The sequence below is a fragment of the Mauremys reevesii genome, linkage group 2 (genome assembly GCF_016161935.1).
Source record: "Mauremys reevesii isolate NIE-2019 linkage group 2, ASM1616193v1, whole genome shotgun sequence".
Classification (NCBI taxonomy): domain Eukaryota; kingdom Metazoa; phylum Chordata; order Testudines; family Geoemydidae; genus Mauremys; species Mauremys reevesii.
Window position 1 is genome coordinate 12,276,183 of NC_052624.1, and position 23,009 is coordinate 12,299,191.

A 23,009-nucleotide genomic window follows, 5' to 3' on the forward strand; every position below is an offset into this window, starting at 1 on the left:
CACCTTCCAATTAAAGACTGCAAAATGCCTTACAGACCTGAATCCTCACAATGCCCCCTTATTATTCCTATTTTATAGAAGACGGAACTGAGACATGGAGAGGTTAATGCCTTGTCTATACTCAAAGAGTTGCTCTGGTTAAAGTAAATTGATTTAAATTTGATCTTGTTAAACTGGTGCAAATTCCTATGGTAGATGCACTTAAAATGTTTTAAGCTGTGCTTAAATCAGTTTAGCTTGCATCAGTAAGTTACTTTTTAAATTGAATCCATTAAAGTGATGTTCTAGAGCTGATCGGAAAAGGGCTTTTTTTTTCTGTGAAAAATTAAAACATTTCAGCAAAAATTTGAAAGCTAAAATTGTTAAGCCAAAATTAAAAAATTTTAAACAATGCCCAATTTGATTTGAAAATGCTGCCATGATGGCTCATGGGAGTTATAGTTCATGTGCTCCATGCCCCAGTTTTCTTTTATGAGCTGGGCTCCCTACCTGGACTACATTTCCCATCTGGCTGAGCCACTGCAGTCGTATGATGGGAGTCCTTGGTCATGTTGTATCATGGGAGATGTAGTCCAGCTGGGGAATCCAACCCATAGAGGAGAATGGGGGAACAAGGTACCTGAACTACAACTCCCATGAGGCACTGAAGTGGCATTTCTTGATCAACATTTTTCAGCCAAAAAGTTTTAGTTTTGGGGTGTTTACAAAAAGCCATTTTCCACAAAAAGCAGACATTTTTGGTGAAAAATATCATTTACTCAGAAAACAATTTCAATGTCAAGTTTTCAACCAGCCCTAGTTTAGACAAGGCCGTACTGAATTAATCTAAACTAAGGCCTGGTCTACACTAGGGGGGGTGTTGAACTAAGGTACGCAAGTGTAGCTGAACTCGAACTACCTTAGTTCGAACTACTCACCCGTCCAGACGCTGCGGGATTGAAGTCCGCGGCTCCCCCGTCGACTCCGCGGTGGAGTTCCGGAGTCGACGGGAGCGCGTTCGGAGTTCGAACTATCGCGTTCGAACTCCGAGAAGTCAAACTCTATGCGTCGACCCGGCAGGTAAGTGTAGACCTATCCTAAGTTAAGCAGGAACTACACTGGTTTAAGTGAGTCTACATTAGCGATTTCCTCCATCTTAACTAGATGCATTAAAATTAATTTTAGTTAAAGCACTGCAACTTTTAGTATAAGGGCTACATGATTTGGCCATGGTTTAATGACAGGACAGAATCAGAGCTGGCAATAGGACAAATCTGTCCTGAGGCCTTCACCTGAGGAACATACTACCTCCTCCATTAATTAACGCAGTGCAGTTTGTAACGTGCTTTGACAATGGAAAGCGCAAGGTATTGTTCTGACTGGCTATTTGCCAGCTTCCCAAAGCAGACATTTCCTCTTGGCCATCTGTTAATCCTGTCATTTGAATGACCTGTTATCGAGAGACCAGCCTAATCTCTCCCTTTTCCATTGAAAGCTGGGACCTGATGTTTGGCGGGTTTTTTCTTCCCAGACAGAAATCCATCTCATGAGCAGAAGCCTGTGGGAGAAGATAAGTGACAGCAACAATACAGGCTCCACGCTGCCGCTGTCGTTGAATGACAAGTAACACAACACAGAGTAACAGATCTATAGGCCTGACCTCTTAGAGTGAATAAAGCACACAGGGGGCTCCTGGCCGACCTGGCAACTTCCAAAGTGCACAAACAAGAAGCCCCCATGCTGTGTGTTGTATGTGGAGGCCTGGAGCCTACTGGAGTAGTGTGGAAGCCTGGAAACACCATATTGGCCCTACATCTGCGTTCCATCTCTAAGGTATGAACAAGGAGTCCTGCTCTGTCTGTTATATCTAACGCAGGCTGCACATCAAGGGGCCAGACTGTGAAAGCCCTGTGGATGGGTGCCCTCGCAGGGCAGGGAAGGTGCAAAGACCCTTCCTTCTCATCACATCCCCACCCCTGTGCTGGGTTCAAGACCAGTGACTGCTCCCACCTAGTGCTCCCAGGACACAGGGGGCAGGCAACATGGCTCTGCCACTCCAAATCGACCAGTGGACCAGACATGCTGCAAAGGAGTACAAAGGATGCACTATCCTAAGAAATGATGCAGCAGGCCTGCTCCATCTGTGCACTCCCTGAAGCGCTGAACCGTTCCCTACTTCTGCCAGAATCACATGGCTTCGGACCAACCCAATTGCAGGGCAGTTTACCACTGCGACCATCTGGCCCCAAGTGCAGGGGGCTTGAGACAGCCAGGGCCGGCTTCAGACCCCAGCGCGCCAAGCGCGCGCTTGGGGCGGCATTTTGCCGGCAGGGCGGCAGCCGGCTCCGGCGGACATTCCGCAGTCATGCCTGCAGGAGGTCCACCGCAGCCGCGGGACCAGTGGACCTCCCGCAGGCATGACTGCGGAGGGTTCGCTGGTCCCGCGGCTCGGGTGGACCTCCTGCAGGCATGCCAGCGGATGCTCCACCGGAGCCGCGGGACCAGCGGAACCTCCGCAGGCGCGTCTGCAAGAGGTCCCCCGGAGCCACAGGACCGGCGACCGCCAGAGCGCGCCCCGCAGCGCGCCGCCCTGCTTGGGGCGGCGGGATTCCTAGAGCCGCCCCTGGAGACAGCACAGCAAAAGCTGTGACGAGGCTAGGATGTGCCTGGTGTCAGGGCTCATCGGGGTCACCACAGATCAGTGTAGCACAGGCCAGTCTCAGATAGGGACGATGATTCAGAGGAGGGTGCAAAACCTTATAATGCACTGGCCCGAGAGGGGTTGAAACAGCCCTGGGAAAGGGCTGCCCCTGGGAGCCAATAGGTTAGGCTGATTGGGGAAGCAGCCACAGCTGGGGCCACTCCCCAATCAGGCCACAGCTGGCCTTATAAAAGGCCAGTGAGCCAGGCGCTGACAGAGTCTCTCTCTAGATGTGGAGAGAGATGGGCCTGGGTGCCTGAGAACTGAGCAGGGTACCTAGAGTGGAGCAGGACTGGGTGAAGGCCAGAGGAGCTGGGGAGCTCCAGCCTGGAAAACCCACAAGCTGCAGGTCTTGCTAAAGGCCGGGAAGGGTAGTGGGGTTGCAGAGGTGCAGCCCAGGGCAGGCAAAGGCAGCAGGTCCAAACTCCCCTTGCCAATGATGAGTGGTTTATACACTGCAGTCCGCCCCAGGGAGTGGGGGCTAGATGATGACTGGCAGTAGCCACTGAGGCAAGGTGGGGATAAGGGGTTGGGGGTTCCCCTGGGTAGGGAGACCCAGAGTGTGGGTTACTGCTGGGTCAGAACCCTGACATAGAGGGGTACCGAGATCTGGGAAGAACATGGGGGCCAGCGGCAGGTGAGACATCAGCCAACAGAGGGCGCTCTGGAGCTGGAGAGCTAATTCCCAGGATGACCAGCAGGAGGCGCCACACCAGTGAGTCGTCACCTTTCTACATGCGCCTAAACCTGAAACACTAATTCCTGAGGAAACAAATCTGGTTGAAGGGAAGGATGGCCTTGTGGGGCTAAGCTCACACCTGGAGGTTTGACCACCAGGGCAGTCCCCCTGCTTCTGACACAGGCTTCCTCTGGCACTTGGGCCAAGTCACTCACATTCAGATTTTTTGCAGCTCCACAGCTGGCCTGGGGTTTGGAAGGTAGAGGTCAGCTCCTGGATCTCCCACACTCACAGGGCCAAAAAACTTGGGCTTTATATGAGTGGAGTGGACTCACCCTTTCTGGGCAAATAGCTGAACTCAGTTCTGTCACTCCAGCCCAGCGTTTGCTTTTAATCCTAAACAAACTACTCACTGCCATCCACTATGCTTGAATGCTGCATCCAGTCCTGACACCCACCATTCCAGAAGGATGTTGACAAATTGGAGCGGGTTCAGAGAAGAGCCACGAGAATGATTAAAATATTAGAAAACCTGCCTTACAATGACAGACTCCCTGAGCTCAGTCTATTTAGCTTACCAGAGAGAAGGTTAAGGGGTTACTTAAACACATTCTATAAGAATTTACCTGGGGAACAAATATTTAATAATGGGCTCTTCAATCTAGCAGAGAAAGGTATAACACGATCCACTGGCTGGAAGCTGAAGCTAGACAAATTCAGACTGGACATAAACCACAAATTTTTAACGGTAGAGAAACTGATCATTGGAACAACCTATCAAGGGTCAAAGTGGAGTCCCCACCACAGACAATTTTTTAAATCAAGATTGGATGTTTTTCTACAAGATATGGTCAAGGAATTATTTTGGGAAGACTCTATAGCCTGTGCTATACAGGAGGTCAGACTAGATCAGTGGTTCTCAAACTGTGGTTTGGGACCCCAAAGTGGGTCATGACCCCATTTTAATGGGGTCGCCAGGGGCAGCATTAGACTTGCTGGGACCCAGGGCTGAAGCTGAAGCCTGAGCTCCACCTGCACCTGGGGCAATGGGGCTTGGACTACAGCCCTCTTTTCCCCCTACCCAGGGCAGCAGAGCTCAGGCTCTGACCCCCCTCTTCCCCAGGGGTCATGTAGTAATTTTATTGTCAGAAGGGGGGTTGTGGTGCAATGAAGTTTGAGACCCCCCTGGACTAGATGATCACAATGGTTCCTTCAGGCCTTGAAATCTATGAATTTATTATGCTAGCTACTAACCAAGAGGAGTCTCTGCCAGTTCATTATATGAAGGGGGGATGGTGGTAACTAGAAATACAGTCCCATAGGTCAAGGGTGTTTCTCTCCATTCCAGGAACAGGCTGCAGGGAGCTTTCTAAACTCTCTCTCATTCCTGCCATCCAACACATACATCTGTTTGCTTTCAAAGCTGTGTGTCATACTGAGGAGAAAACACAACTCCCTCTCCCTGCTGCATTGGGGGAGACGTTTCTGATGCCTGCTGCAGCTCTGCTTCTCGCCCTTGTACAGGGCAGTGCACAGGAAATCACCGGAGCTCCTTTCCAGTGAGATTTTGTAGTGAACGAGCAGGGGATGAGTCCTGGAGCCACAATGCCTTCAGGCTGCGAGCCAGCTCTCGGCAGCCTAGCAGTGCCAGGCTGGGGCAGTGCCGGAACAAGCCAAGGGAAACCCAGTGCGCTGCAGGAAGTGGTGCTGGGCTGGGCCAGCACTAAACTCCTGCTTCATTATGGTGCTAGGCCTGGGATCGACAGAGGATTGGGAGACATAAAAGCTGAGGTCGAGGTCGTTTAGGCCTGATCCCACTACCACTGAAGTCCGAGGCAAAAGTGCTATTAAATTCAGGCATAGCAGTGTCAGACCCTATGAACAGCTTAACAAAAGCATAAGGACTAACCCCAGGGATCTTCCCAAATCCTGATGTGCGTCCAGGGCCCAGATTCTCAAAGGGACTTCAGTGCCTAACTCCCATTGAAATCAATGAGAGTTAGGTGCCTGAATATGTTTGAAAATCTGGGCCCAACCTTCTAAATTCCTGCTGTACTCTGGACTGGATAGGATATACCCCTTCACTTCCTGTCCTAGATGGCTGCATACAGTGTTTCAGTGTACTATGAAACACACACTGTGTCAAAATATCTGAGTAGCAGCTGACTACAGAAGATTATTAGCATTCAGGATTTTTCACCCCCTTCCTTCTTTCTCCTGCTCCTCATCCTCCATTCCCATCTCTCTCCCATGAGAGCTCTCACTGGTCATGTGTCTATATGAATTTACTAGGCCTCTGTGGCTTTGACTTTTATGACTGCTGTTACAGAAACTAATGAGAGGGTGATTGCAATGTAATCATTCCAGCTTAAAAGCAGAAACAGGTGAACCAGAATGCTTGGCAGTGCAAGGGGGCTTGGGCATTAAGGACAAATTTACACCCATAATTAGGGCCAGTTTTTCAAAAGCACTCGGCACTAGTCAGCTCCCAGTGCGACACTCATGACCAGATTTCCAAAAGAGCCAAGCATCCAATGTACTATGCTCCTTGGAAAATCTGGCCCTGTAGGCCTCACTGAACCATGCCAGAAGCACATAAATCATTGGGCTCCCGTACTAGCTGGCTCCCAGATTAGATCAAAGATGAGTTCTGTAAACAGAGACATCAGTCTCCCAAGATGTCAAGCCAGCATCTTTCACGTACCCATAATTCACAACTATTTTAAATGTATAATCAGAACATTTAAAATGTATATTCTTCATTACCAGGAGGAGCAATTATAACCCGCTGAGGTGTGTTACAGATCCCCCCTATGCCTGACCCACATAGAGGATGTGAGTCTGTTACAGCCCTCAGCTACAACCTGGCTTTGCAGCTCAAGCTGCCGAAACTCACGTTTTTCACCTAGAGGACCCCTTTGGTGGCCATCACACAATGGCTTAAAACAACATTACATCCAGTAACCACAATAGCAGGAAATCCCTCAAATCAGACATATGACCTGTGTCCTGCTGAGAGAGGAACCTGAGCATAACAACCTATCTCACTGCTCTTAGCTATGCTGCAGATAAGACTTGACCAGCGTCTGAAACCTCACAGCTTTCACATTACTGATTCTTTTTTCCTTCTGGAAAATGCTAATCAGCTTGTATGGATGCTAATCCTGGGATTTTATAGAGGTTCCAAACTAAAATCCAAAATAAAAGTCAATTAAAAGCAAAATGTCAAGTACCTGACAGAACATCTTTGCCCTTGTGTTCCTCGTTAGCTTTCTATGTTCCATGATATCTTATTTTAAATGATGACCCTACTATGCATCTCCTTTCTGTTGAATGCTTTCCAATACCAGATCACCAAATGAAGGCAGCTGTAGCACGGTGCCTGGGAGAGGGAAACTACACCAGTTAAGTGTAATCTACTATACACCCAGGGCCTTAAAACTAAAGTCGGTTTATGCTGTGATCAGGAAAATATACATTGATATGCTTGTGCAAGCCCAGATGCACACAGATGATGAATCAGAATCAAACTCAAACCATTACCAGCTGTAACCCAGCTAGCACCACGAGGTAACCCACTGGGATGGAATGCAAACGCCGAACACAAAGACCGAACAGCAAAGCAGGCTGGGCTTCTGGTTATGGCTCCAGACTTGAATTCAAGAGATCTCAGTCCAGTTCCCAGCTCTGCTGCAAACTTCCAGTATGACCTTGGGCAAGTCACTGAATCTGTCTGTGCCTGAGCTCTCCCTTGTCTTGCCTATTTAAGCTCCTTGGGGCAAGGACATCTCTTACTAAATGAGTGTACAGCACCTGACCTGATCTCAGTGGGGCTCTCTCGATGTTACCTGAATAGATCAGGCCATATAACATTGTGGATAGTTCGGTTAATCTATGTCATGTGTCCAGATATTATGGTGGTGGCTTATAGCATTAAAGAAACTAAATACAAGTAACTGAATAGATCAAATTCTAATACAGTTCCCTAAAATCCTTAAAAGCCCAGTGCATTCAGGGCCTCAGCAAGCCTGGAGAATACTCCCACGCATTACATTTGCCATTTCCTTTTCCCTGTGTGAACAGTATGCTATTTTAATTCACACCCTTGTTTGTTTTGTAACTAAATGTTATCTGGGCAAGGACTTTATGATAGTTACTTTCATTCACACCTTTAACCTATATAGAATGGGACCTAACTGCAGAGAGAGAGTGAGTTAGCTAGGGCCTTTATTAATTATTATTATTATGTCTATTACAGTGGTGACTGAAAGCTTCCACTGAGTTTGGGGCCCAGTTATGCTAGACACTGTGCAAACACCTAATGAGACGGTCCCTGTTCTGAAGAGTTTACAGCATAAACAGGGTAGGAGAAAGGAAATATTATAATCCCCCCCATTACGGATGGAAATGGAAGCACAGAGAGATTAAGAGATGCACACAAGGAGGCTATGGCAGAGTCAGGAATCGAAGCCAGATTGCTTGACTCCTAATCCAGTTCTTTAACAAGACCACATTTCCTGTCCAGGTCCCAGTCCCATCTGAACTCTCACTCAGGTGAGTAGCCCTTACCCCGGGTGTAATCCCAGACACTACTCAAAGGAGTAAGAACTACTCACCTGAGATTGAAGGTCTGGGCCCTTAGCTTGGTTAGTTTCAATTGTAACAGGCAAACGATATACAAACAACCTGGGCAATGTGACCTTGCACTGCAGCACACTGTACAAACAGATTTGGTATTATTCACCTAGCAGCTTATAAAACAAAGATTAATGCAGGGGAATTGTATCAGACAAACCCACGGCCAGCTGAGAAGGAGAGCAAAAAGAAACACAAATTGCTGTGTGAGCCAGTAAGCTCACATGCCTGATGCACTCCCCCAAGCACAGGCATGTGAGCTTACAGTTAACAACCAGCCACCTTCTCCCCCAGCCTCTGCCAGTGTTTGTCGCCCTCTCTCGTCCCAGCATGTAGTAGTTCAGGATCACTGTTCACTCTCAGGTGTGCGTTCTGAGTGGTGAAGCCCAGAATGGCCTATGACCTGACAAACTCAGAGATTCTCTCTCTCCACTATGGCCTTTCTAGCCACATTTGTCCCCAGGACTGAACTTCTGGAGGCAGGCAGTGGAGCACTCACCTTTTCAGTTCAGACCCCTGGGCACGTGGTAGATGCTAGGGTGGAGGCAGAGGGCAACTGTTTGATTGAGCCTCTTCCCTATAAGGTCAAGGTCCAGGAGCGCATTTATTATCTGTGGGCAGGGGAGTACTTAGATTGTAAGCTCTTGGGGGCAGGGACTGTCTTTGGTTCTGTGTTCCTATAGCTCCTATCACAATGGAGCCCCGGTCCAGGACTGGGCCTCGTATGCGTGACAGTAATACAAATAATAAATAACTATGTCAGCAGGGGGTGATTGTGACACAGCTGGGTTTTCCCGGCACTCATTCAATACCAACTGTGGCGCTGGGATGTTTTATTACTGACAATGATGGGCAGGATTCATGTTTCTAAATCAGCCGTGAGCACAACCTCACCCTCGCAAAGCCACAGGAACAACAGTGCACACCTGCCGCCTGCTCCTTCTCTTTGATCCCTGCACCTCTCCCTTTCGTTCTCAGGCCTGGCTCTGAGCCAGAAGCTCCCACTATCTCCTCCGCCCCTCGCTCTGCTTTCCCATGGAGACGCTGCAATTCTCCACAGCTGCAGTAAACGGGAGCCCCTATGGCTTTGTGCTGGGCTTTCCCTTGTCTGTGTGTGTGACCCAGTCCACACTCAGCAGTAGCTCTGCCTGTCTTCACTGGCTGCAGCCTTTGCTGGCTTAGGTGGGCATGGTGTAGGTGGAGGGTCTGTCCCCCGGTCTCATTCTGAAACAGCTGTTTTACACCACTCTGGGAGCGTACAGCAACCGTCAACAGCCCACAAAGGCTGAGGGAGAATTCCTACGCTGGCCCTGCCCCACAAGTGCAGGGCAGTGCTGGGGGACATAGGCAGCCCTCAGAGCTGCCTAGGTTATGCCGGGGCCATTTCAGCCCCTAGAGTAGCCTTGAACCCAGAAGGCATAAAGTTGGCTTAAAGACACCAGGCGACTGAGCACTGGATCAGACTCACTGACCGTACAGGGAATGCCTACTTCCTGCTTTTCCTTTCCTGTCTCCTGGGCCTACCCTCCCAGCCAATTACCTCAAAGGGACGGTCACTTACAGAGCTGTGATTCTGGAGACCTCAGCATCTTCTTGGATTCCTGCCATATGGTTTTGCAGTCTTCCTGGAGCTTGTAAAACCTCTCCTTTCTCCAAGAGCCGGACTTCACTTTCAGCAGCTGGCTGCCCTTCAGGAGGAATAACAGATCCCGGTCATCTTGCAGGCCTGCACAGAAGAGCATTAGCATTAGTATAATAATGTCTATGTATACAGAGCTTTCCATCCAGAAGAATCCCCAAGTTATATACATATACCAATGAAATGCAACCAGCTCTGGGCTGGACACCAGAGAATAATTAGCACAATGTAGAGGGAGAGAGAATTTTGGAAAACACTGGGGCAAACTCCTCCCTTGCAAAACAAAAAATCTCCAGGATCTTTTTTCCTTTCCCACACAAAGAGACTGGACCCTTGCTTTTATGGTCTTATCCAAAAGATTGCCATATAGTAAACCCGTGATACTCAAATCATCTTCTTCATAAAGGCTGTGTTAATGCAGTTTAGATTTTAAAAAGCCAGTGACTAGGATCCAAACAGAGGAGGTATTGTGCTCTACTAGTACAGAAGAGGAACTAGGGTCTTGTGGTTCAGACACAGCTTGGAGATTTAAATTCAAAACCCCACTCTGCTACAGAATTCCTGTGTGAGATTAGGCAACTCAGTTAATATCTCTGTGCCTCAACTCCTCTCTTATGCAATGGAGATGACAGCATTGTTGTCCCTCATGTGGTGTTGTGAGAATCAATACGGTAGAACCTCAGAGTTATGAACCAACCGGTCAACCACACACCTCATTTCAAACCACAAGTACTCAATCAGGCAACAGCAGAGACCCCCCAAAAAAAATTTTTTTTAAATGAAGTACTGTGTTAAATGTAAACTACTAAAAAAAAATGGAAAGTTTTACAGAAAGATTTGACAAGGTAAGGAAACCGTTTCTGTGCTTGTTTCATTTACATTAAGATGGTTAAAAGCAGCATTTTTCTTCTGCATAGGAAAGTTTCAAAGCTGTATTAAGTCAATGTTCGGTTGTAAACTTTTGAAAGAACAACCATAATGTTTTGTTCAGAGTTACGAACAACCTCCAGTCCAGACCTATTGCTGGCTGCTTCCGAGGTGCAGCATGGTCCGCGGTGCCAGGACAGGCGGGAAGCCTGCATCTGCACCCCGGCTGCGCCGCTGACCGGGAGCCGCTGGAGGTGAGTCCACGCCCCAACCCTGCACCCCAATCCCCTGCCCCAGCCCTGCGCCTCCCCAAAACCAGAACTCCTTCCTGCACCCCAACCCCCCATCCCCACCCCCAGCCCAGAGCCCTGACCCCCTCCCACACCCCAACCCCCTGCCCCAGCCCTGAGCCCCCCAAAACCAGAGCCCTCTCCTGCACCCCAAACCCCTCATCCCTGGCCCCACTCTAGAGCCTGTACCCCCAGCCCAGAGCCTGAACCCCCAGCCCAAAGCCTGAACCCCTCCCTCACCCCAATCCCCTGCCCCAGCCCAGAGCCCCCTCCCACATCCTGAACCCCTGATTCCTGGCCCAACCCCGCAGCCCTCATCCCGCACCCCAACCCTCTGCCCAAGCCCTGAGCCCCTCCCACACCCAAAACCCCTCATCCCCAGCTCCGTTGGGTCACAAGCATCAACAATTTTCTTCAACTGGGTCCCCAGAAAAAAAGTTTGAAAACCGCTGCCATAGTGCAATCACTTTATCATGAAAGCACAACTTACAAATGTAGATTTTATTTTTGTTACATAACTGCACTCAAAAACAAAACAATGTAAAACTTTAGAGCCTACAAGTCCACTCAGTCCTACTTCTTGTTCAGCCAATAGCTAAGACAAACAAGTTTGTTTATATTTATGGAACATAATGCTGTCCACTTCTTATTTACAATGACACCTGAAAGCGAGAACAGATGTTCACATGGCAATTTTGTAGCCAGCATCAGGGCCAGTGCTTCCATTAGGTGACCCTAGGCTGTCGCCTAGGGTGCCAGGATTCGGGGGGTGGCATTTTGTGCGTTCCCCACGGGGCGCATGGGAGCTTCTGGTTCCAGCTCCTGTCGCGCCACCTAAGAAGGACCTTCTGCCGATGTGCCGTGGAAAACTGCGGCAGGCAATTGAGCAGCTCAATGACTGCTGCTGTTGCCTGTGGCATTTCGGCGGAGGGTCCTTCTTCGGCGGCGCGATGGGAGTGGAACCGGAAGCTCTTGCATGCCCCGTGGGAAGCGCACAAAATGCCGCCCCCCGAATTCTGCCTAGGGCACCAGAAACCCTGGCGCCGCTCCTGGCCAGCATTGTAAGATATTTACAGGCCAGATGTGCTAAACATTCGTATGCCCCTTCATGCTTCAGCCACCATTCCAGAGGACATGCTTCCATGCTAATGACGTTCATTAAAAAAATAATGTGTTAATTAAATTTGTGACTGAACTCCTTGGGGGAGAATTGTATGTCTCCTGCTCTGTGTTTTACCCATATTCTGCCATATATTTCATGTTATAACAGTCTTGGACAATGACCCAGCACATGTTCATTTTAAGAACACTTTACTGCAGATTTCACAAAACGCAAAGAAGGTACCTATGTGAGATTTCTAAAGATAGCTACAGCACTTGACCCAAGATTTAAGAATCTGAAGTGCTTTCCAAAATCTGATCAGGACAGGGTGTGAAGTATGCTTTCAGAAGTCTTAAAAGAGCAATGTGGAAACTACAGAAACCGAACCACCAAAAAGAAAATCAACCTTCTGCTGGTGGCATCTGACTCTGATGATGAAAATTAACATGCATTGGTCTGCACTGCTTTGGATAGTTATCGAACAGAACCCATCATCTGCATGGGTGCAGGTCCTCTGGAATGGTGGTTGAAGCATGAGGGACATATGAACCTTTAGCCCATTTGGCATGTAAATATCTTGCATGGCTACAACAGTGCCATGTGAACGTCTGTTCTCTTTCAGGTGACATTGTAAATAAGCAGCGGGCAGCATTATCTCCTGCAAATGTAAACAAACTTGTTTATCTGAGTGATTGGCTGAACAAGAAGTAGGACTGAGTAGACTTGTAGGCTCTAAAGTTTTACATTGTTTTATTTTTGAATGCAGTTTTTTTTGTACATAATTCTACATTTGTAAATTCAACTTTCATGATGAAGATATTGCACTACAGTAAACTGAAAAATACTATTTAATTTTACAGTGCAAATATTTATAATAAAAATAAATATAAAGTGAGCACTGTACACTTTGTAATCTGTGTTGTAATTGAAATCAATATATTTGAAAATATGGAAAACATCCATAAATATTTATATAAATAGTATTCTGTTATTGTCGAACAGTGCGATTAATCACAATTAACTTTTTTAATCGCTTGACAGCCCTAGTTCTACTGTACAATGAAGACTATGACATATCAAGATATTATAGTAATGGACAGCCACATATATATGAAGGTAGACAAAGAATGTTTCTTCCTCACTGTTTGTACTGCACCTAGTACAATGGAGCCCTGATCTTGGTTGGGACACCTAGACACCATTGTAAATGAAAGTCATAATAATCTGAACCTGGGGTTCCAGAGACAATAGAAATTCTCAACCTACTGCTTAGACTACTAAGCTATTTCCTTTGGGGGAAACCAGACGGCAGAACACTATAATGAACAATATGGAGCGTGTGTTGGGAAGAACATAGGAATGGGAGATGATGACAACAACGTCTCAGTTCTCCAGACACAGTATGTGTCAGTTTTGAGGCATCATGCACACCTCTGGCCCTATATAAAAAGCAATCCAGAGCTGGTTAAACACCACTTAACTCCTTGGCATGAGTCAAATGCACCCCCATTAAGTCAAATTTTTGCCAACATCTTCCTGATTAAGCAGCACTCACCGGTATTCACAGTCATCAGAATAATTCAGTTCCCTAGGACACTTCCCAGTGCTACATAATGCAGCATAATGGTCATTCCAGCAGTGTGATTCATAACAGATAAAAGGAATTTGAACTGGGCTATGGGATAGTAATGTGATTTTTGTGCAGACTTCCATTGTGTCATTAACTTAGTTCCTGCTTTAAATACACAGCTGATGTGAGCCGTTGCCCTCTGGAAGGGGCTGGTAACCAGGCTGGATAAAAATCAATGATTTAAAAAAAAAATCATTTACATCAGATAGTTTTAATTCAGATACATTATAGCTCAAAGATCTCTCATCATGGACTAGGGATTATAAATTCTAATTCTATAGTATGAGACAACATATTCAAGAAAAGATCTGTAAATGAGTTCCAATAGTTCATGGATTAGGGACCCAATCTTATGGAGTTCCAGGGGCTTCTGTACAGATTATTTAGGTTAATCTTTCTATCTCCCCAACGGGACTCAGTGCTCAGTCTAGAACAGCGTTTCTCAAGCTATCTGATGTGGGGGACCGGCAATTTTTTTTTTCCAATGTGCCATATTATTATCCTATTCGACGTTCTTATGAGGAAACTCGCCGCGGACCCGCGGTCTAGAAGATACCATCAGAGATGCTTAGTTTTGCAGTTCTCAAACTCTGGATTTGTGTCTCCAGAGATAGCATGCTTGTTAGCAGCAAAACGTTTTTAAATAAATAAATAATATATGGAGGCGAGAAATGACAGACCTCACCCCTATTGTCCCCCTGTAAATTTGTGTACACAGAGTCAATCCTCGTGTTGACCTGGCTGACACAGTCGATTTAATTTTTTTTTTTAATATTTCATTTAACTATTTTAGTTAAAAACAATTTTAACAAAAACAAACCTGATTTTAAAAAACTTGAATGTTTCACTAAATTCAAAGAATCATATGTTTGTTTTGTTAAAATATTATGTTTGCTGTTGAAGAAAAAAAATCCAGAATACATAACATTGTTGTTTTAGTTAAATAAAACAATTTAAATGTTTGTCTGGTGATGTTCTCCTCCTAATACAGTATGGCAAGAAAATCCTCCAAATATTAATGATTAACCTATTGAATTGGACATAGTTATGAAGTCATTGGGAGGTGAACTATCTGCTTCAATTACCTTTGGTAAATTTATAACCAAACAATCATTCTTTTTCTGATATAGCTGTAAATCGAATCTGAAAAGTTTTCAAAATAAATCACTTTTAAAATGTGTAGTTTGTACTGTCTAAAAATGAAACCTACATCTATCTCTGAGTTGTGAAGAATATGTATGAAGGTTATAACAACCAACAAGAATTTTTATGTAGAAATCCATGATTAAATTGAGTCTTCCTGACTGGTGATTTAAATCATGGTTGAAATCAAATTGATTTAAATCAAATCCACCCAGCTGGTAACAGGTTACCCAGGCACCATTTCAAGCACGAAAATCCACAGCTGATTACTACACTGTTTGTCTGCAGTTAAGAACCTCCTGTGACACATCAACAGCAAACGCCTGACAGGTCAGACAGGAAACCTAACTAGGCTTAGCTACCACTAAAGGAAGTGTAACAGCATCATATTTAGAGCTGAAATGTGTCTTTAAGCTACAGGCTAAGCTGGGGATGGGGGGAGGAGCAGCTGATCACCTGAGTCAGTGTTGCCATCCCCAAATATTCAGAATTTATGAGCCAGCCCCCAAAACTGATGTGGCCAGTTTGAGATTGCTGTCTTTTGTTCTGTGTTTGTAGAGCACATTGCAAAGTGGGGCCCTGATCCATGACTGGGACTCGTAGGTGTCATGGTAATACAAATAATATATAATAATAATTATAATAGCAGGGCCAGGAGCATGCAGACAACTGCACCGTCGTGTGCTTGTAGGCTAAAGAAGAGGCAGAAAGACTGCGCTGTAGCAGATCAGACTGAAGGTAACATTTTCAGTTGCCAGGCACAGCCCGAGATCTCGGTAAAAATAACTTTGGATTTTGGGATTTCAAGCACCTTCCTAGCAAGGATCTCACAGCACCGTACAAACATTAAGTAACTAACCTCACTGCACTCTGTGAAATTGGTGAGTATTATCATAGCCACTTTACGCAGAAACTCAGGCCTTGAGACATTAACGTGCAACTTGTCCAGTGTCACTCAAAGTTTATAGCAAAGTGGGAATACAATCCAGGAGCCCTGGGTCTTAACCTGTCCTTGATCCCACCAAGTCATTGCTCTGGGGTCTCTTCTAGGGCACAGCACCTGGCCACTCCCTCAATTTACCTCTGCCATGTTGCCTGTGCCATACATGCCCTGTGGAAAGATGGCAGACTTCCCTCTCCAGGGTTTTTCTTGTGATACATTTCACCAGCACTAGACTCACTTTAAAGAGGCCGAGAAGGAGGCCTAGATCCTGAGGCTGGCTCAGGAGTCAGAGGCACGAGACAGGAGATGTAGAAACGAGATGGAGAGCCTGGCAAGGTTATCAAGGTCTCTCTTTCCCCAGCACTGCCTTGGCTAATTTTTTCACATGTCAACTCACATTTGTTAGACACCTCTCTGTCTGAGAGCACTCCTGGGCCTCTGAGCTTTGTTCTCTGATCTGGTGGTGATCGAAGTTAACTAAACTAGGGCCTGATCACCTGGGATCACAATGATTAAAAAAACACACCAAAATTCTCTGATTAAAAAAACCCCAAAACATAAAAATCAGCATTTTTCTGTGATTAAAATGAAATCCTGAACTTTAGTTGCCCAGGCCACAATATATATAGGTATCAATTGAACCAAATGCTTTATAGATATACAGTTGGACCTAATTTATCAAGCTCTCCATATTAACCGAACCACCAGCCACCTGGGGATGACAGCGACAGGACTCGGGTGATCAGCCCCAGGTGAGTGGACTCCAGCATACAAGGGAATGACCACCCGAGTCCCTCTCCCATCTTAAAATAAGGGATAGAAAGCTCTTTGCCAGTTCTCCTGATCATCCCAATTTTTGATTATCCCATCTGGCTTCGGTCCCAATTAAATCAGATAAACGGGGCTCCACTGTACATTTAAAGCCATTCAACAATCAACCACAAGTGGAGGAGGTTGCATGCATTGAATAAGTGTCACTGGTACTTTCGGTAAAATTTAGTTCATAGTTAATATATTTTTATTTTTTCACAAAATGTAAAAACTTAAGATTCTCTGTAAAAATGCAAATTCGGCGTCTTTCCACGGGATTTCTAGGATCCCTGCTGATCACTTCTTCTTCTAGGAAACTCCCATAGGAAAGTTCTGGGTGTGGGGGAGAGAACATGAACCTTTTCCCTCAAATCATTCCTGGGTAGGGTTCACCCTACTCATGAATCAGCAATTGCCTTGATCCCCCAGGCTCATGGATTGATGAGATTCATGCAGCTCTGGGGAGAATCTATGGAAGCCCAGCATCAGCCATGTGGACAGCATGGGGATTCCATTCTCGCTCTGAGCCATACTTCCAGTTCCACTGCTGCCTCTGCCAGTATGAAATGGGTGGGAGGAGATTTCACACACTGGAGAAGATAATGCAGATTCAAGCTTCCGTAGCTGTGCTGTGGATTTCCCCCAGGGTTTGTGGGCAGAGACTGAGCTTCGTTCCTCCTGACCCGACTCACCAAACTCCCATTCCGGCCCCCGGCCTTCCCCAGCCCCAGGCTCAGGTCCTGAATCCATGGAGGAGTCCTGGGAGTGGGCAGTAGGGTGAACAGTCCTGCAGAGGCAGCTGTGCCCCTCACCCAGGATGAGATCTGGGCATGGAAGGAACTGAACAGTACACGAATGTGTAGTGAGTAACGCCCATTAAGTGTAACATGTTCCATTACACACATGCACTGTGTTATGCACAACCATTACATCCTGCTGCCACAAAACATTAAACATGGGCATCAATGGGAAAATAATATCGAGTGCTGACAATATGCTTGGCACTGTACGATACCCAGTGGAAGACATGATCCCTGTCCCAAGGAGCTTGCAGACTAAGGGCCTGAACTGACAGCCTAGCCAATACTCCTGCTGCTTCCAGCGGGATCACGGAACACCAAATTGTATGCGAGGACGCAAGTCACTGCAGACACACATGACCTGGGTGGCCAGAGGAAGGCTACAGAGCCCTGCATGGTTTGCTAGTAGGTGCATCACAGCTCTTCCAACTAACACTGAGAGGCCAGGCAGAAGACGTATGGACTTTAGGAGGAATTTGAACCAAGAAAGCAGTCACCTTGGATGCCCTGGGCAGAGGGAGGTTCCAGGAAAAGAGGCTGCATGGGAAAGGATGGGAGAGAGCAAGGAGGCAGGGAAGCTAGGGGGAAATGAGAGCAGAGAGGGCAGGGCCAGTGGGGAAGCCAAGGCTGAGAACTTGGGGAAAGAAAGAGGAGGCTGATGGAGGGATGTGACTAGCTCCCTTCTCCCACCCCCGATGGGCACTGTATGGCTCAGGAGGCTGGTATAGGAAGGGGTACTGCAGAAAGGAATCTGGGAGTCATAGTGTATCAAAAGCTAAATATGAGTCAACAACGTAACACTTGCAAAAAAATAAAAATAAAAAAAAAAGCAAACATCATTTTGGGATGTATTAGCTGGAGTGTTGTAAGCAAGACACAAGAAGTAATTCTTCTGGTCTACTCTGGGCTGATTAGGTCTCAACTAGAATATTGCGTCCAGTTCTGGGAGCCACCTTTCAGGAAAGATTAGGCAAATTGGAGAAGTCCAGAGAAGAGCAACAAAAATGATTACAGGTCTAGAAAACATGACCTATGAGGGAAGATTGAAAAAATTGGGTTTGTTTAATCTGGAGAAGAGAAGACTGAGAGGGAACATGATAACAGTTTTCAAGTACATAAAAGGTTGTTACAAGGAGGAGGGACAAAATTTGTTCTCGTTAATCTCTGAGGTTAGGACAAGAAGCAATGGGCTTAAATTGCAACAAAGGAGGCTTGGAGGTTGGACATTACAAAAAACTTCCTAACTGTCAGGGTGGTTAAGCCCTGGAATAAATTGCCTAGGGAGATTGTGGAATCTCCATCACTGGAGGTTTTTAAGAGCAGGTTAGACAAACACTGGTCAGGGATGGTCTAGAGTGACTGATAATGCTTAGTCTGGTCTTGAGTCCAGGGGAGTGGCTAGAACACCTCTCAAGGTCCCTTCCAGTCCTACGCTTTTATGATTCTAACAGATTTATTTGGGCATAAGCTTTCATGGGTAACAAAAGCTTATGCCCAAACAAATCTGTTAGTCTTTAAGGTGCCACTGGACTCTTTGTTGTTTTTGGTGTTTATGATTCTATAATGACACAGGCCCTTTTGGCTAAAGAACAGTTCAAATCTCGGCCATATCAATAGTGACACAAAGGCCAGAGTGAGCTCCCCTCTTTCCAAAGTGTGGAAGCACACTGGTATAGCTGAGCGGGCACTGTCTGCGGTATACCTGCTCTGGGGATAACTGTGGGCTTTGCTCTCCAGAGGAAAGATGGTCCAGTGGTTAGGCCCTAGCCTAGGTGTTAGGAGACCCATGTTTGAGTCCCTGTTCCACCACAGACTTCCTATGTAACCTTAGGTGCTGGAGCTGGGGGTGCTGTGGCACCCCTGGGCTTGAAGTGATTTCCATCATACACAGGGTTTGCAGTTTGGATTAATGGCTTTCAGCACCCCCACTATACAAACTGTTCTAGCACGCCTGCCTAGGCAAGTCACCTCACTCTTCTGTGCCTCAGTTCCCACTCTGTAAAATGGGGATAACAGTACCTCCCTACCCCACAGGGATGCTGTGAAGACAAATTCATGAGGGACTGGGAGGTGCTCAGATACTATGGTAATAAGAGCCTAGATAAATACCAGAGATAGGCGTCAATGGGACAACACTCCTAGGTGTTTATTTGAACTACTTTCTATAAACAAATCTGTTCTTAGCAGGCTCCTAATCTCAGACTTGATTTTCCCATTGACAAGATTTTCTTGTCTAACATCTTGTTTGGAGCTAATGGGATTTGCTTTGAATATCTACTTTCTGCATCAATGGGAGATCCATCCACTGTGGCTTCAGAGGATTTTGCATGAAAGAAACCACAGTCACAATACACACCAGTTTTATTACCACGTTATTTAAAGATCTTGAGAATATTACAGAGTAGTCTGAAGACATTTCTTTCCAGTTATATGATGATAACAGAACTTAAATTGGGCAAATAGTAGGCACACCTCGCACTGAGGGCCTTTACCAAGCCCTCCACACTGGGGTCGATTTCCATTTTAGGTCCTAAACCTGCACAGATTAGGCTGCAGGACTGGGGTCTCACTTAGCAGCCTCTGCATTATACAAAATATATTTTGACCCTACAATTATCGACATGTCTTTGTACGGGTCAAAAAAAAATTAAATCTCCAAAAATATGGTTTCAAAAGGCAGCCACCTTCCCCTCTCCACAATAAATACCAACCGCATACTTTAAAATATTATAATCCTGGGCTATTTAGTGTACAATGGTTAGAGTAAAATGTGTCATATTTAATAATAGTAAAATAACACGCTGAGAACACACAATACTACAGAGTAGATGAGCCTTCACAAACAAAGTCCCTGACCGGGAAGGATTTCAATTTAAAGACCCTAAAAATGGCATCCCTTATAACCCCAATACATGATCTGTCCCAACCTCACAGTGAAAATTTCAGTGATGGCGCTGAAATAGAGACCCATAAGACAGATGCACTCGTGAGATGTGTACATGAGACTGTAACAATAGGCATTTCCATATCATCTACAGACGAGCAGGATTTATATGCTTTGACAATATTTTAAATTTCAACTACTGTAGCGCACACCCACACCCTGTGTTTACTATCTGCTGTAGCTCAGATCTAATGGTGCTAGTTTAAAAAGCAAACAGGTCTTTTGGATAAAAGCCAGAGCAATGCTGCGGTAAAGTCTGAAACTCCTCCAACTTCCACCTGCACCCTTGTACCCAGGGTAGACCTTCTGAGAGGAAAGACGCTGAGCCAAAATCATCCCTTGTGTAAATCCACACAACAGTAACCGGCGATCGGTGAATAACGCAGAGATTAGGAAACTTGCTCTGAATTTCTTGGGTTTTTTAATCAATCTAATTCAGACCCTTTCATGTAACTTTAGGCTCCATAACAATAATAATAATAATTAATAATAATGTAGTATTGATAACCAGACTGGAAAATCACTGTGCCCTATACATCCACCCTACAGCCATCCACAGCTCAGTAATATTTCAACATAAAGGCAACAAGAGATTTAGAAATGGACTCTTAGCCCGAAAGCTCCAATCTTCTTCCATGCCTGAAACCAAACAGCCTGCACATCTGGAGGGTGGTTAGAGGAAAGAAACCTCCGGAGTTTAAAAAGAGCTTCGGAGTTTACTTTTGGGTGGGGTAGAGACTGGTGCCTCTGCCACCGCTACAAAGAGAGTGCCAAGATTAGATTTAGACGGGCCGCTAGCAAAACAGCACTGAGGAATTGGCTCTGACTCGTCCCTTACCCAGTCTGATGCCATTCTGCGTTGCCACTCTATTGCTCTGCTCCTGCAAGAAGTTGTCCTGGGATTTGCTCTGTTTGGGTTGTCTCCAGAAGCACTGCATGGTCCAGCCTGGGATTCAGGGAGAGGCACTGGGTGCTGGAGGGGACTGGGGAGCCGTCAGCCTCCCTGGTCCTTCCCTGATCACCCAAGTTCCCCGACAGTGATTGTTGTTAAACAACTCCCAAGCTTCAGGAAGCAAGCAGCAGCAGCAGGAGGAGGAGGAGGCAGGCTGTGGGTGTGACGATGGGATGTCTCTCCTCCCTGGCTTGTTCACAGCCTGCTGCCCATGCAGCAGAGATTGGAGGAGAAGTTACAGCAGCTCCCCGGGTGGAGAAGGGTAAAGTCTCCGCGCAATTAAACTCTTTGTGCGTCACCTCCAGGGCAAATAGCTGCCCAGCTGTCACTCCTGCCTCCCAGCCTCTGCTCAGGGCTTGTCAGCTCAGCGTGATCAGAGATGCAAAGGATGGTCTGTTGTAGCGACCCAGACAACGTCGACAGCCCTGCTTGTTCCAAGGAGCCTGTAGGCTAGCAGCCCCTGCTGGTGAAGCGGGGCGAAGGCATTTCCTTCAGCGTGTGAAAGTGGGGTTAAAAGAGTCCAAATGTGCGTGTGAACTGCATTTTGTACAGTGGCACTGGAACAGTTGGCATAGCTGAGAGCCATTGAACCAAACTGTAAGCCCTGCATATGATGGAAAGCACTTCAAGCCAGAGGGTGCCACCGCACCTCTGTGTTTGTATCAGTTGTGGTTAATGCACTAGACTGGGGATCTGGGTTCAGTTCCCAGTTCTGCCAAAGACTTCCTGTGTGACCCCAGGCAAGTCACTTACTCTGTGGCTCCATTCCCCATCTGCAAAACCGGGATAATATTTCCCTTCTCCCGCCCTTTGTCTGTCTTATCTACTTGTACTGGGAGTTCTTTGGGTCACTTACCACGTCTTTGTACAGTGCCTACCACAACGGAGCCAGGATCTCAGCTGGGGCCTCTAAAGACAGGCTCCCAAAGAGCAGAACATCTTTCTTTTCTGAATCCTGGCTGCCACTTTTAGAGGTGAGGTCTTAGCTACACTAGCCTTGTTTCCCTAACATTTCCTGTTACTTCCGCATGAGCAGCTCCCTGTGTGGGTAACAAGGAGAGGAGCAGTGCTGCCTAGTGGACAGAGTACTGACTGGGACTCAGGAGAGCTGGGTTCTGTCACTGTCCTGCCGGGTAGCTTTGGAGAAGTTACTTCACCTCTCTGCATCTTCGCTTCCCCAGTTGTAAAGTGAGGACAATGATACTGACATCCTTTGTATCAGGCTTTGAGATCTAGTGGTGATAAGAGAAAGCTACTATGTATTTCTAACCCTGGTTTTAATCTTTCCATAAGGAGGCTAAGCCAGTCATTGGTTTTTAGATCAAAACTCCAAGTGGCAGAGAAAAGAGGTTTTTTGAGTACGCAGGGGGGAGACGACAGCGGGGGAGGGGGGACAGACTTTATCTAGTGCCACTACACTCTGTCCGTTCTCACTACACCTTTCACAGGAACCATAAGTCATAAACTCATGCGTCAGCATAGAGAATCTGGCTCTTTTGATCAAACCCAAAGACATGATCAGAATCATTTGCCGCTGCCCTCTGCAGAGTTTAATAGTGAAATGCCTTGGGGATCAGTGAGAGCCACTGACGGGTTTTGGAACTGCAGTAAACAAACAAGATTTTGTCATATTTAGCTAATGTGATTGCAAGCCACAGACAAATAACTGGAGGACAGGGGAAATGCATCCTCTGGCTAGGAAGTTACTGATCATTTTAACCAGGGAGTAGACAGGTTAGAGAGGAAAATTTCTCACTTATAAGTACATAATTGTTTGAGTTTTTTTACTCTTCACAGATGTGTAAGGGCCTGCCCCTGCAGAGTGTTCTCTGGCAAGGCTCCCATTGGGAGTTATGAACTCTAGGGAGAAATCCTACCTTGGCCTGGAGATGGAC

General features: G+C 46.4%; 1 protein-coding gene and 1 long non-coding RNA gene across 4 annotated transcripts in view; one reads left to right on the plus strand and one right to left on the minus strand.

The window, feature by feature from the left end:
- PLCD1 (phospholipase C delta 1) overlaps positions 1–21,478 on the minus strand; it is an 85,354-nt gene extending 63,876 nt beyond the window's left edge. Inside the window, exons 1-2 of one of the 2 annotated variants that reach the window (XM_039526578.1) lie at positions 21,001–21,478; positions 9,556–9,720 (exon numbers count right to left, since the gene is read on the minus strand). In XM_039526578.1, coding sequence (XP_039382512.1) covers positions 9,556–9,720; positions 21,001–21,100 — 265 coding nt within the window. In that variant the 5' untranslated portion in view covers positions 21,101–21,478. Of the gene's footprint in view, positions 1–9,534; positions 9,721–21,000 lie in introns of those variants that run through there. The other variant, XM_039526579.1, reaches the window with a different exon arrangement.
- LOC120398863 overlaps positions 1–23,009 on the plus strand; it is a 43,720-nt gene that overhangs the window by 13,293 nt on the left and 7,418 nt on the right. The window contains exons 3-4 of one of the 2 annotated variants that reach the window (XR_005594758.1): positions 1,511–1,812; positions 10,625–10,728. This is a non-coding gene — a long non-coding RNA (uncharacterized LOC120398863). Of the gene's footprint in view, positions 1–1,510; positions 1,813–10,624; positions 10,729–23,009 lie in introns of those variants that run through there. The other variant, XR_005594759.1, reaches the window with a different exon arrangement.